The following is a 14,436-nucleotide window of genomic DNA, read 5'->3' as shown; positions in this document are numbered from 1 at the left end:
GTTGATCTTGTTACTACTCTATCATATCCACTTATTGTGGAGTGATAATTCCACCTTTGGTGGGTGATCCACCTCATGTGGATTATTTTATTGTTTCTCCTACCTACCACACCTATTTCCTACCTACCCTTGTTTCTTATTGAGCCACATGTCATGTTTATGTGCTCACATATCCATATAGCCTTGCCTATATATGCAGGCTCATATTCATTGTATGAACAACTATTGATCATTTATCTATTGATGAGAATACAGTTTATTTTTGTCCTATATTTTGTCTCTCTTATTTGTGCTTTCCATTGCCTCTAGATCTTGGCAAAATCTCAGAGATTTTAAAATTATTCTTTTCAATAAATATAATTTAACAAATGATTTTAAAATTTGCAACTTTAATAGGGAAAAGCAAATAAGAAAGTTTTAAAGCTTTTTAGATAATTTACTAATTATTTTTAAAAAGACAATCTTCAAGACAATTTTATCCCTTAGTATTTTAAATTTTAATCCCCATGTAGTTAAATAATAAGCCGATTAAATCATTGGTTCAAAACTATTGGTGCAATTTAAAATTAAGGGTGTTAATATCTATTTACAAAATACGAAATTAATTTATTATAATTATGATTAATTTTTACACAAGAGAAAATAACAATCAACAATCAAATCAATGATAAATTTACTATAATTGATTTTTATTTATTTTATCTAAATTTATGTTTATCAACAAATAGATTACTTAATATTTGTCTTAAATAAAATTGTCTCACAAAAATGTTATCTTAAATACCCTGATAAAATTAAATTTAAATATAAAAGAAATAATTTATTTTTATTTTAATGAATAAACAAATTAAGGAAGCAATCTCACCCTTAGATTAGATTAATCTTAGCCCTTAGATGTAGAGTTCACCCACAACCCTAAAATCTTTATACTAATACTAAAATTTAGGGTTTTCTTCCATTTTATTGTCATGAATCTTACAGGAAGAATGGAGAAGAAGAATGCATACAAAGAGTTCCACAAAATCTACCATGCTTGTCTATGAGTTTGCAACTCCTTGTCCTCAATCAACTTCCTATTAGAATAAAACCCTCTTAACAAGACAATTATTTCCACTCTTATTTTTTGGTTAATATATGCAAATTATGCAGTTTTTTTTTGGAAACCCTTTTGCAGAGATTGAATGGCTGATTTAGTTGCAGATTTTCAAGTTTAGTTTTCATTTTTTTCTTCTTCTGTTTTTTTTCTTTTCCAAGGAAGACTTTAGCTTGTTTTTTGTTTGTTTTTGGGGTTCTATTTGAGGCTACAAACAAACCTCTATGGAGGCTATGCATAGCTCCTCTGGGGCTGCAATCTTTCACAGGAAGTCACAGACACCCCCCCCTCCTCCTACAACTTAACATGCAATTTTTATTTATTTATCTAATGGTTTTCTTTCATTAAATTATTTTTTTTGTAACATATCATAGGCAAATGGTAATAAAAATAAAATTTTGTGCATATCTAAGATTTATCATATCTATCCAGCCACATAATGTTAATCACAACATTGACTTAATATGAAGATTAATATACCTATGTTCTCCTTCTAAATTTTATATATACAATTTCAAATAGATAAATGAATAATTATTTAAAATCTTATGCAGTGCATGAAATAAAAATAGATGTATACAATTTCACTATGATAACATCCTTTCATTCAAATATAATGAAACCCTTATATTATTTAACCCATCCCCTTTTAATTTTTTTCAAAAAAAAAAATCATATTTGAAAACTACATTTAACCTAATTTTTTGTTTTTAATAAATTGATTATTTTTGACATTGTTATTTTAAAATGAATTCATTATATATTTATTTTCTCTATAAGAAATTAGAAAATAAAGAGATTAAATAAAAATAAGGGTTTCTATAGAAAAATGTGAAATTAATAAATATTCACATTCATTTGCACATTTTGTTTTAAGAAGAAAACTACTAGTTTATTAATAAAGAAAAAAGTAAGATATACACATCTATAGGCACAAATGTTCCTTCTATAAAAAATCTGAAACAAGATGGTACATGCATATAGATTTCCTTATCAAAATCTGAAAAACAAAATAATGCAAAAACTCTAGATTATGCAAATAAAAATCTCTCCCCTCTTTCTGAATTAAATAATATCAAAATATTTCTCCTTTAAACTCCCTAATTTTTCAAAGAAAAACAACATGCATGCTAATAAAAAATCTCATTTCTAAAAGGAAAACATACAAGTGTGGAAAGAGGGAACTTGGATTTGCAGGATGAACCAAAATCTTGTTGATGAATTGCTCCTTGTTCTCCCAACTATCCATCTTCAATCCTCATCTTGTAACCTGGCAAGACCTCTAAAAAAAATCCTCACACACTGCAAAATGTCTACAAAATTCCTCCTACATCTAACATGATTTGAAAAAAACATGTTTTTTTTTTTTAAATTCAAAAGACTACTTAATCACATAAAACAATTAAACTCCCCCCCTTTTTTCAAAAATCTAGAACTCAATATATAGAAAAGAGTCATTTTCCCACTATTTCCATATTCTTTTCCCAAAATAATTTCATGCAAAAATGATTAATTGTCATAGTGGGGGTTACATGCAAAAATTTGAATTGATATTATCTTCTAGAACCTTCTCATTTCCTCCTACAACATGTGCTAAATTACATAATGAGAAAATTTCAAAAAAATAATAATTAATTTCATGCAAAATAATTGTTGTCATAGTGAGAGTTACACTTGACCATGCAAATAAATTTGAATTTGAATTCATTTATGGAATCTTCTTATTTCTCCTACACCGTGTGCTCAAATATAATTGAGAAAATAAATAATTTTCAAAATAAATTATGACCTTATGCTCACCACTTGTTATTTCTTCTTTTAAAATTAACTCCATTTTTATTTAATTTTTCATCTTTAACTAACATTACTCATAAAATTAGTAGTAGTAGTGGTAGTGGTAGTGATAGTGGTAGTGGTAGTGGTAGTGGTAGTATCAATGTCCGAAAAGAGGGTTATGACATAAATAAAATATTTTTGGGTGATGCAAGATTGCTCAACCCTTGAGAGGCTTCTACATTACATAGAGTGTATCTTCTTATATATAGTTTGACCGAAACAAATAATTGATATTTTGTTATGGTAAGAGACAAGCATAAAAAAGTAAAAAAATAAAACAAATTTAGCTAAACCCACTTTGTTTAACTCATTGGAAGTAAAAATAGGTACAAGTTATTCTTAAATGAATAAGATTCAATTCTCCATGCAAGAAATAGCAATCCAAACTAACTTGGTTCTACCAATGCATACTTCACCAAAATCAATTCAATTGTCTAAACTAATCCAGTTGATTAATATGTTGTCCCTAAGTATATTTGCAAATGTGAGAAAAATGCTAAATTAAACAAAAAATGACCCTAAAAAGGAAAAATATAGCCTATATATCACCGTGAACACAACATAAGCCTATTAAAGCTCATTATAAAATAAAGTGTTACAATAAAAATAAGATTGTACCTCCTTATCAGATTGATAATCAAGAATCCAATTCACGAATTCTATAATATTACAAACCCAAACAAGACAATTCTACACTCCTTCAATCACCTTCACACATGATTTACAATGAATTTAATAATCATACTAAAAATTATGTTAGCACAATTCTTTTAGATAAAAAATTTAGAAGTGTTGTTTAATGCTTATACGAACTCTTTTATGCACATACAGGGTCAAATCACCAATAGAGAAACCCCTTAGGTTGATTTATAGTCGCTGAGCTACTTTTCATCACCAAACCGCTTCCTTATAGTTAGATGGGCTACTTTTTCATCATTGCACCTACCAACTTACGGGCAGTCAACAGCACACATATGATATTCTATATCCTCACCTTTGGCTGAGAGAATGCCTCTATGAGAAACAAAACAGAAAGTACAAGGTTACAACAATCATTATTGGGTGAAAGTTGGTACAATCTGATCTTTAAGGAAATAATCAAGCCATACAAATTTACCATGACACAATATTACTTCCACTGCCTACTATGATCAAATAATGATGCTAACAAGTAAATACTAAATTAATGATTAAGTTCATAATATGGCACAGCTCATGGGTGAAGTAGATTGTGATGTGGTCTCACTGAATGTAGATAGATTATCGTTTCGAGATAAAAAATTACTGCAGGGACCATCTGAGTGTAGTTGTATCATATAAGTTTACAGCACTTCCAAGTAAGATGAGTTACAATATGCAAAGTTACTCCTCTTGGCATAAATTAGTTGTAGATGATCAAAGTTGAAGAAATCATTGATTCTTGTTATTTTCGTATAAGAAATCATTGATTCTTGTTATTTTTGTATACTTTGGATAGAGGAGGTGTTCTTGATGGAAACGAATTATTTGTGAATCTCATTCATGAATGTTGGTGAATATATTGAATGGGTAGCGATTGGGTGCTGTTAACTGACATTTAACTGTGGTTATTCGACAGAATTTCAGCCTGAGTAGATGTTTTGACTCTGTTACCTTTTCTCATATTCCCCAAGAATCAAATACAGTTGCAGATTGTGTGGACAAAGGAACTTCTGAACATTTGCAGGGTTGGGAAGTTGTCCAGAGAGGGGAATTGCCTTTGAATTTATCTAGTATGTTTGAGCAATTAGTTGGAGAGGATAAGGTTGATCAATTGATTGTTCTTTGTTGAGCTGTTGACCATTTCTATTTTATATTTTTTTTCTATGATTAATAAATTTTCACCCCTCATATGAAAAAAAAAAAAAAAAACCAACTCCAAACCCATGAAATATCAACCATAAAAATTCAACTTTCTTGGAGGCATTCTCAGTACACAATCAAGATCACACGACTGTGTCTTACTAGCTGTAGGTGAATTTAGAAAACTGTCCATCGTAAGTCTGTAAGAATATCATCATAGTGAATGGGTAGTGGGAACCATCATCCATCATATAAGATTGAGATAACTGATTCCTGGGAAGCTTTTAACAAACATTACGAAGCGAATAAATTCCAACATTGAATGAAGTATAAAATTCCATCTATAGCCTGTTGGGCAATAATTGTGATATTTTAATTAGAATATAATCTCAACATATGAAGATTCATGAATAACCTTCTTCTGAACATCCCATGTGACTATAGTTGGCTAGTTCAATGTAAACAACTCCCTTGGAGGCATGCCTCAAGTTCTGGTGTGGAAACCCATCAGGCATGAACACCATACATTTATTTAGGAACAAGCTGTTCAAAGAAATGATACCGTACATATTTGAAGGATTGTATATCTGTAAAATACATTGGAAGACTAATAGGTGGAAGACATCCTGACTAAAATTCAACTAAATTATCAAAACATTTCAGTACAAAAGCATTTCAAGGCATTGGTTGAGAGTTGTTAAATCTACTTAAGGAAAGATTAATGCACAGAGTTCTATCAGTTCATTATGGTCCAGACCAAATCACCGGCTAGGAAGGATCAAATTCTTTACCCTTGATTTAACTTGATCCCTGTAATCAACTGAAGTTGCATCAAATATAACATAGAATCAGCTGTTAATCATTATTGGTAATATACATCTGTTGTTCTACTATTTTCACTTTTCAGTCAAACACCTGCAAGATTGTAAAGGTTTCAAATATAAATCTCCCTAAAACCAGGGACACTCAACATAAAACGTTATAAGGGTTAAAATATGTATTTTCTGATATGTGTAAACTAGAGTGGGCATCGTTATTGTTATAATGGAAACTGTTCATCATACCTCTGTAATATAATTTTTATGTACGCATTTTGGCAAATTTCAAAATAATTTATTTCGTTGCTGGTACAAAATATTTTTTACATTTAAATTAATTATTTACAAAGCACCGGATTCTGCATTCATAATGGAATTTCCAAAGGTCTTATGTGTCCATTATGTACTAACCTTCAACAAGGCCTTCAATTGATCCCATAGCAGTTGCCACTGAGACGAGGAGGCAAATGAAACTTAAGGCTTGCAAAAGAAACCAGGTAATTGTCCATTGTTGGACTTTATTCTTCACCATATACATTGCCACTGGGAAGTGTACTGCCAATGGCCAAAAGTTAATAGCACCCAGAAGTCCAAGAACATCATTGAAAGATGGAATCAAAATGGCAATAACGGTAGTTGAGACCACAAATGCAGTTCTCCAAAATAGCCTGAATAGGTTAACATAATACAATCCAAGCAGGGGAATGGCCACACCATATTCATTACTGACAGTTCTATTATTTGGCCACTTGTTCAGAAACCAGTCTTCAATGAAAGCAAACAGGGGTTGGCAGTATACCTGCAAAAGATGTGATGAAAATAGACTTTTATGTACGAAAGGTTCAACTTCAAGCCTTAGATTACAGCTTTGGGTAATTGCTAGTTGAAAAAAATTGAGCTAGAAAAAAGGTTTGGAAAACTCTAACCTGGTAGGCTCCCACCATATGAACTACAATGCATGCATTGGCAAAGTCAATCAGCCAGTAAGGCTCATAAAAACCAAAACCTGTTAGGAGGTTTCCAGGTGCATTCTCTCCAAATGCTGCATACCCAAAGCAACCACAAAGCAAATAGAAGAAAGTTGTCGTTGTTACAGAAATCATGGAAGCTTTCTTCATAGTTTTGTTTTCTGGAGGTTCTGATTTCAAAGTATCCTGCATGATAATATGATAAATGCGGAATCACTTGTGCAAATAGATTACAGCTTAGAGAAAGATTTTGCCACACAGACAGTTTACTAACATTTTCCATACCTCAATTTCTATGACAATAATAGAGTATGGATAAGCAAATGCTATGTCGCCAATAGCTTGGAGGACCAGCCAAGCTTTCTGTGATGTGGATATTGTTGTGCTCGAGCTGATTCCAGCTATACTTCCATAAAGCTCTCCATTTTCTACAGTTTCCAAAATTTTTGAGTCTCAATGTGAGAAATGGAGAAGGTTAAATATTGTAGTGCATTAGATAGGATTTGAACACATCTAACCTGGTCATATAGATTGCAACAGAATAAGAGTATCCATCAGAACCTTTTTTAATAAAACTGAAAGAGAATAGGATAAAAAGAATACCAGCTACTTTTGCAATGCCAAGACCCAGTCCTATTGTTGCGTAGGAGATGGACATTATCGATGCAACTATTGAAAGACCCCAAACTTTATGAAAGTTTGGTATTTGAGATAAGATAAGTTGTGTCATTCCAAAAATGATCATGAAGGTGGTTTCTGAAAAGTGGCATGGATAGTCATGTCCATTCTTGTGATAGCAATTGGATTGCCTGATTGCTCTGCAATGTTAGGATCCAATTAGATCAGCTGTAAAAAAATCACAAAGTTCTGCTAATAAGTGTCATGTCATTAGGTTGCAGAAATGGACAGTCAAAATATATATTTGAGAATATAACTTAGTCAGATGAAACATCGGAGTATCCATGTTACTAAAAATGTGAAAAGTGAAAAAAGAGTGAAGCAGAAGTGATTTGAACAGAGGAACAGGGGATTGTAAGATCTTGGAGATAAGATGTGTATTGGGGTTTTGTATATGTGCCTGAACTACTAAACTGTATTTTCTTTTAACTACTAACAAGTACAACAGATGTATTTTCTTCAGCTTCGTTGTTGAGACTTAATAAATAAATAAATATTACTGGTCCCCAGTCTTAATTGCCCCCATTGTTCACAGAAGAAAATTTGCTAGATAGCCCGACGAGAGATTAATCGGACAGAAGCCCATCTCCAAGAGAGCCTCAGACTAACAGCCAAAGAAACAGAACCATCATCGACAGGTATTGAAATGGTTAGTTTCTCAATTTTGAATGATTATTGGGTCATATTTGACTGGTCATTTGTAGAAGGCTGGAAAAAGATAAGAAACGTTGGGTATTTTCTACTCAATTTTGGGTAACCTGTGTACAAGATCCATTGAAAAATAGACTGTAAACCAACCTTAAGGCCCAGATTATCACCACCAATTGAAGGCCTTGGAATGTATCCAGTGTTTCCCTTCGAATTCGTGACATGATTTAATAGTTTTATGTGAGATTCTTAACTAGTATTGTAATGGTTTTCTGAACAATAACAGCTAGTTCAACTGTCTATAAATGGTAACAGAGAAAGATTGTTGGAATGTGTTTGTGACATGGTTTAACAGTCTCCAGTGAGATCCTTAACTCAACTCTGATGATATTAGTTTCATGAACAAATACATCTTTTGAGAAAAATGACCTACTCAACTCCCTACATATGAAACATAACCAAACCATGAATTGATATGTTAATATGCATCCTAATTTCCACCATAAATTTTTTACAGACCCACGTATAAATTCAAAGTTAAACTTCTGTAGGAAACCCTTGTGGACACTCCGGAGTATGGACTGATTGGGTGAAGACTTGGTGAGGCTCCGAGTGACATTGTGCACACTAACTGTATTTTTTCAACCACCAAACAGTCTGAGAACCCTTAAAGCTGAGTCATTGGGAGCTTATCATTGGGAGCTTACCTCATGCTGATTGAGGCAGTGATTGTATAAGCAATCCCTACTCCATACAGGGACACATATTGTACCAGTCCACACAGCCATGCTTGCCTGTCACCTACAAGAAAGAACAAAGAACATAAACTTATGAGCATTAGTATAGCTAATACCAACAGTAAATGCACAACCAAAAAAATCAAGAATGGGGGCATGGCAGGATTAAAGACCCAAATTCTCTTTCACGGCATCCCTGTAGGTGTAGTTCCTGTTGGGTCCAAAGACAGGGTCAGGAAACTTGTAACAATCTGCTAGCAAAGAAGATGAATAGTATGTTATGAGAGCAAAAACAAGCATGATGGCAGGCCCTGCAATCCATCCCAACTGTGCAACACTCCAGGCCAAGGATAAAACTCCTGCTCCTATCACTGCTGTGATTATATGGGCAGTTGCAGTCCATAATGTACCTGTTTATTCCATTCAAAAGGAAAAAGTTTAGGATCTTTTATATGAAGCCAGGAGCATCCATTAGCGTCCATTATACATAGCAGAATTACAATACAATGATATGCAATACCTGTACGAGGGTTTGTTATTTCATTTGAAAGATGATATCTGTTAATTTCGTTATTCCAAATCAGAGACGCCTCTACTTCTGCCATTTCCTTCTTGATTTTCCTCAGTAGTGTAGTGTGTTAATTATTTATTTTTTCAGCACTCAAAATTGCTAATTATTATTTTTTAATATGAATCAGTCAATGATTTAACAAGAACTATGAAAAAAAGTCATAAAGATGATAAAAAAAAAAATTTCTTTTTCTTTTTCTTTGTACTGAAGAAGATTTGAACATAACATCTTAAAGGGTCCAATAGTGATGAGGGTTCACTACTTGGGATACTACTTGACATTCTTAACCCCACCATTATCAAGTGAAAGGTCAATTATGTACATTAAAAATATCATTTTGTTTTCAATTTTTTTTTATAACATGTAAAAAGAGTACATGTTGTTCAATCATAGATACAACACCCAATTATTATCCATCTTTCCAATTTTAGGTGGAAGTAAATACATATTTATATTCCCATTATATAACCACTTGTAAACAAATAGTGATTTTACATGTATATTTCACATTTATTTAATAATAAACTAACTTTTTGACCAACATGCAAATAAATATAGCCATACTGCAAACAAAATCACTCCATTTCTCATCCCTGGGTGAACATCTTCGAGTTCCACGATTGCCACATATACCCCTCTTTCACTAGATTTACCCTACAAAAATTGTAAAACCACATTCAAACTCACCATTACAAACAAATTTACAAACTATAAACTCAAACAAGAATTCTCAAATTCATAATTTACAATATCAACAAGACTTCTAAATTTAATAAATTAGAATATAAATTATAAACAACATTTTAAAATTCATAATTTAGAATATAAATAAGACCAATCATATTCAAATAACATAAACACATAATACATTCAAATTTTTGACTTAATTAATAACCTTTCAACTCACATTGATATGCAACATTCACCTAACAATTCCAATCACTTCTACCATTAATTTCATTTATGCCTATACAAATTCCCTCCAACAATTCAAATTTGTCCATTTGATCTCTAATGCCTATTTATACAAGTTACATCTATTGTGTATTGCAAGTTTGTCAATTTTAAATTGTCAATTTTATAATTTCGAACATTTGTTCTAGATTGGTTAAAAACACCCGTTTTAGATTGGTTTCTAACCCCTGTTTTAGATTTGTTTCAAACACTATTTCAAATTCGAAGGTAATTATATTTCAAAATTGTTCCAATATTTTGTAATTCATAAATTATTCAATGTATGTTTATAATTCATATGTATTGATTCCAATATTAGCTTTATAAACTATTTAATGTATGTTTAGCCTTTCATTGGTTTTGTAGTTTTATTCTGAAACATTTGCATACATTTACATTTTCCAAGTTTTCTTTTCATTTTATTTTGAAACATCTACATACATTTGCATTTTCTAAGTTTTCTTTTGAAATTGTTCAAATTATATAGCCTTTCTGCATTTTTTTTCCTGATTACTATATGTGTATGTATGCTCCAAGTTTTTTGAGTTGCCAACTAGACCTTCTACAATGTGACATTTTCAGTCTAGTCGTGTCCTCTATTGGCATGAACCCCTTACACAACGTAACCCTCGCCACCATCACAACCTCCCAATCAATTTCTAATATACATATACATATACATATACATATGTATGTGTATGTGCAAGATCATGGGGGTCTAAAAAGTGGCGATCTGAAAAAAATAGCCTTCTCCACTCGCTTAAAAACGCGAAAAATTTGTGTTGACTTTTTGCTTGGCTTGTATGTCAGTACATCTTGCCATGGCAAAAACCCAACCAAATCGGATATCCGATATCAATGAGATATTTTATTAAAAAAATATATATAATATTATATGATATAAGATACAATATAATATATAATATATTTATATAATATATAATATATTATTAATATATAATATATAATATTTTATATATAGTATATAGTATATATTATATATGATATATAATATTTTTAACGCATAAAAACCTAAAGAAGTCGGATATCCGATTTTTGTGGGTATTTTTATACCCACTGTGACAGCCTGTGGGTCATTTTCACCCATGGGTTGTGCGAAAGACATAGAAATCCAATATTGGATTATTTCAGATATCTGATTTTAGGTTAAAAAAATTTGTTATTTTCTCATCTAAGATATGATTTCTTGCCATTTTGTTATTTTTTTTATCAATTTTTTCACATTTTTAATTTGTTTTTTGGTTTTTTTCATTGAAACTGGGTTTTTTTAATTGAAATACAATCTTCTTTCAAATTTGTTGATTAAATTCAAATTTTCAAATTCAATCAGGTTAAATGGGGGATAACAATGAAAATCCTGAACAACCACAACTGCCACAACCACCAAACCCTCCTTTAGCAAACCCTCCATTGCTAAACCCCCCCTCAATTTAGGATTTAATTGCTCAAAATTTGAACCAATTGAGGGGCATTGCAGATGTTTATAGTAGAATCCCTCATCTATCCCCAATGTTAGATCCCCTCAATGCCATAATAAACAATGTACAAACCGTCACCAAGGAGCACAATGTCTATCTTTTGTGGTGAGATTTCATGAGGGCTAGATATGCGAATGGATTGACCTATATGAAGGTCAAGGAGCTTGATATATTGAAAGTTGATATTGTCGCATTGTTCATCAATCCCCACACTGGACAATCCATAAACCCCCAAAAAACAAAAATTTCCATCAAATGGTGTAAAAATGATGATATTGTAAATAACTTTTGGGATTATTAGTTGATGGTTTTTTATAAAGAACCCAACAACAATCTCAATGTCCCCTTTTATTTCATTAAAAAAATGTATGCTGAGTTTGTTTTGGGCAAGCATGTCAACTACTTTGACATCAAGCCTTTCCAGGGTGTGGGTTTAGGTATGCCTCAAGATAGAACTGGGGCAGTTCGAGTAGTACAAGGCCCATATATCCCCCCTCCTCCTGTTGATCCCCCACCTCTAGTGAAACATCCAGATATCATTATTGAGGCAATGTCACAAACTATATCAGTTATTCACTTTTTGAGTAGCCTTTTGGTTTCTCGGACTGGGGCACTAGCTCAGCCTTTTAGTGATGTCAACGATGGATCTAGTGGCAGTGACACATCCTCTTCGGCTCCACATATTTGTGTGTTGCATAGTTGTGCTATGTGTGGACATCTATACTTAGGTCCAGTTGGGGAGCTTGTTGATCCTCTCGCAGACACTGTAGATAATGAGGTGCATGATGCACTAGATGTGACGACAGGGACTGGAGGATACCCTGGAGAGTCCTTGCATGCTAGAGGCGAGGAGGTACCTTCATCATACACTGGCGATCTAGTAGTAAGAGTTGTATTTTCACAGTGCATTTTATTTTAAATGAATATTTATAATCTAGATAGTATTAAGTACTAATGTTTATATACATGGTCTATTTAATAGTTGATGACAGAGGAGGAGTTGACATAGGTCAATGATGGCATCTTGACGGCCATTGCATTTGGCCTTGATAGTTATACGATACATATATTATTGCACCTAGTCATTTACATTTTTATTGTACATACATGCTCGTCATTTATATTGGTAAATTATATAGTAACTTGCATGTTTATCTTATTTTACTCTTGTCGGACACAAGTAGCATGAGTGTGGTGTCACGCGATTTGGGCTCTGGTAGTGCAGTCGGAGACAAGGGAAAGGTAATTAAATGCAAACATGATTGAAATAAGAGTTAAAATAACTTTTAATGATTATGCATGTCGACATAGATTAATAGTTTCACATACTTGTCGTCTTTATGTATAGAAAATTGTTGGCTTCACATCCTTGTTGACTGCACCCACTATACTTGAAGAAGAAGAAGAAGAAGAAGAGATGCCTTAGGTACATGTGTTTAATTTATTTTGTGTTTAGTAAATATAATTTGTTCCTATCAATGATAATTATATGCTAACTTGTATCAATGTTATGTTTGTGAACATATGTAGGTTGTGTATGAAAATCTCGATGACATACCTGCTCTAGCGAAGACGTGTTAAGACTCCTCCAAAGATGAAGAGGAAACGTGGAGATGAGGTAAACAAGAATTCAATTTTAGAGTTCAATTATAGTCCAATGTATATTGATTTTTATGTTAACTTTTCGAATGTGAAATATATAATATAACTAATCTTAATTTTGGTTTGATTTTTCTTGTGCAGGATCCTTCAGAGACGAGCAGTGTGGCGAAGAGGATCGATTTTGATGATCCATCAGTAGTTTAGGATGTTATATATCATTTTGGGATACTTACATGTCTTGTTGGCATGTATATTTTGTATATGGACATACATTTACATATATTGACATATATTTTGTTTGAGTTGGCATCTATGCCATTTTTGTATATGGACATACACTTGTAATTTTTTGACATTTTGATATATATAGAAGTTGAGATTCGATATATCTTTTTCCTCACGTGCATGGCATCATTATTTTAAACTTTAATCTTCAATCCAATTATTAACAATGGTTAATTAATGAACAATACAATGTTGTTTGTATAACCTTGAGATTGTATATAATTCTTCTCATCTAAATCATAAGTGTTAAATTTGGTTGCCTTTGGCAACTTCAACAAATTTAATGACCATATTGGTATTGGTAATAATGATAACATGGATACTTAGTACTGACAAATAAAAAGTAGCAAAGCATCTTCTACAACAAAATGCAATTTTTTCATAATTAATTGGTTACATTTAGCAACAATCTGTCATCATTAAAGTCGTCTTAGCAGGGAGATACTGTGAAGAGGTCCATTTCCACACGTTGCCTGTTAAATTTAAGACCTGAATATATGAACTCTAAAAATAAACTTGTTTTGATTGTCATTTAGCTACTGAAAGATACACTATCTTTTGTTTTACCCCCCCACTCAGTCGAACGCTCAAGGCCATACCCTACTGACGCCGTCCCTTGAGCGCCCTAAGTGCGAAAAATTATCAAACTTTGACAGGTTGTATCTCAAAATCTGTGGCACCTGTGAATGATTCATTCAAACCTACAAGGTCGTGTGAGGGTTTACTATAAAATCATGTCTTGGATTTTCAAGATTCGGAGCGGTTTTCTTAGGGCAACATTTTTTAAGTTGGCAAAAAAATCATCAATCATTCAATGAAAAGTTACCACGGGGCTAATTTCGTGTTATGCTTGTCGTGACCATGAACCATCAGTTCCAACATGTCCGGTTAGGCATTCTTACCCTAGGCATGCTCCTATTTTTCCC

General features: G+C 32.3%; 1 protein-coding gene across 1 annotated transcript; it reads right to left on the bottom strand.

The window, feature by feature from the left end:
- Positions 1-2,172: 2,172 nt before the first annotated feature.
- On the bottom strand, positions 2,173-9,297 carry LOC131052274 (amino acid permease 3). Its single transcript, XM_057986902.2, has 8 exons — positions 9,120-9,297; positions 8,773-9,009; positions 8,570-8,663; positions 7,140-7,354; positions 6,822-6,964; positions 6,495-6,722; positions 5,980-6,367; positions 2,173-2,375 (listed from the first exon to the last, which is right to left on the bottom strand). Exons 1-8 carry the CDS (start codon positions 9,202-9,204, stop codon positions 2,335-2,337), a joined length of 1,431 nt encoding a protein of 476 aa, XP_057842885.1. The 5' UTR covers positions 9,205-9,297; the 3' UTR covers positions 2,173-2,334.
- Positions 9,298-14,436: the final 5,139 nt, after the last annotated feature.

This window comes from Cryptomeria japonica, chromosome 1 (genome assembly GCF_030272615.1).
Source record: "Cryptomeria japonica chromosome 1, Sugi_1.0, whole genome shotgun sequence".
In the NCBI taxonomy this organism is placed as follows: Eukaryota; Viridiplantae; Streptophyta; class Pinopsida; order Cupressales; family Cupressaceae; genus Cryptomeria; species Cryptomeria japonica.
The sequence above is the reverse complement of the archived record's forward strand: the minus strand, read 5'-3'. Positions and strand labels throughout refer to the sequence as shown.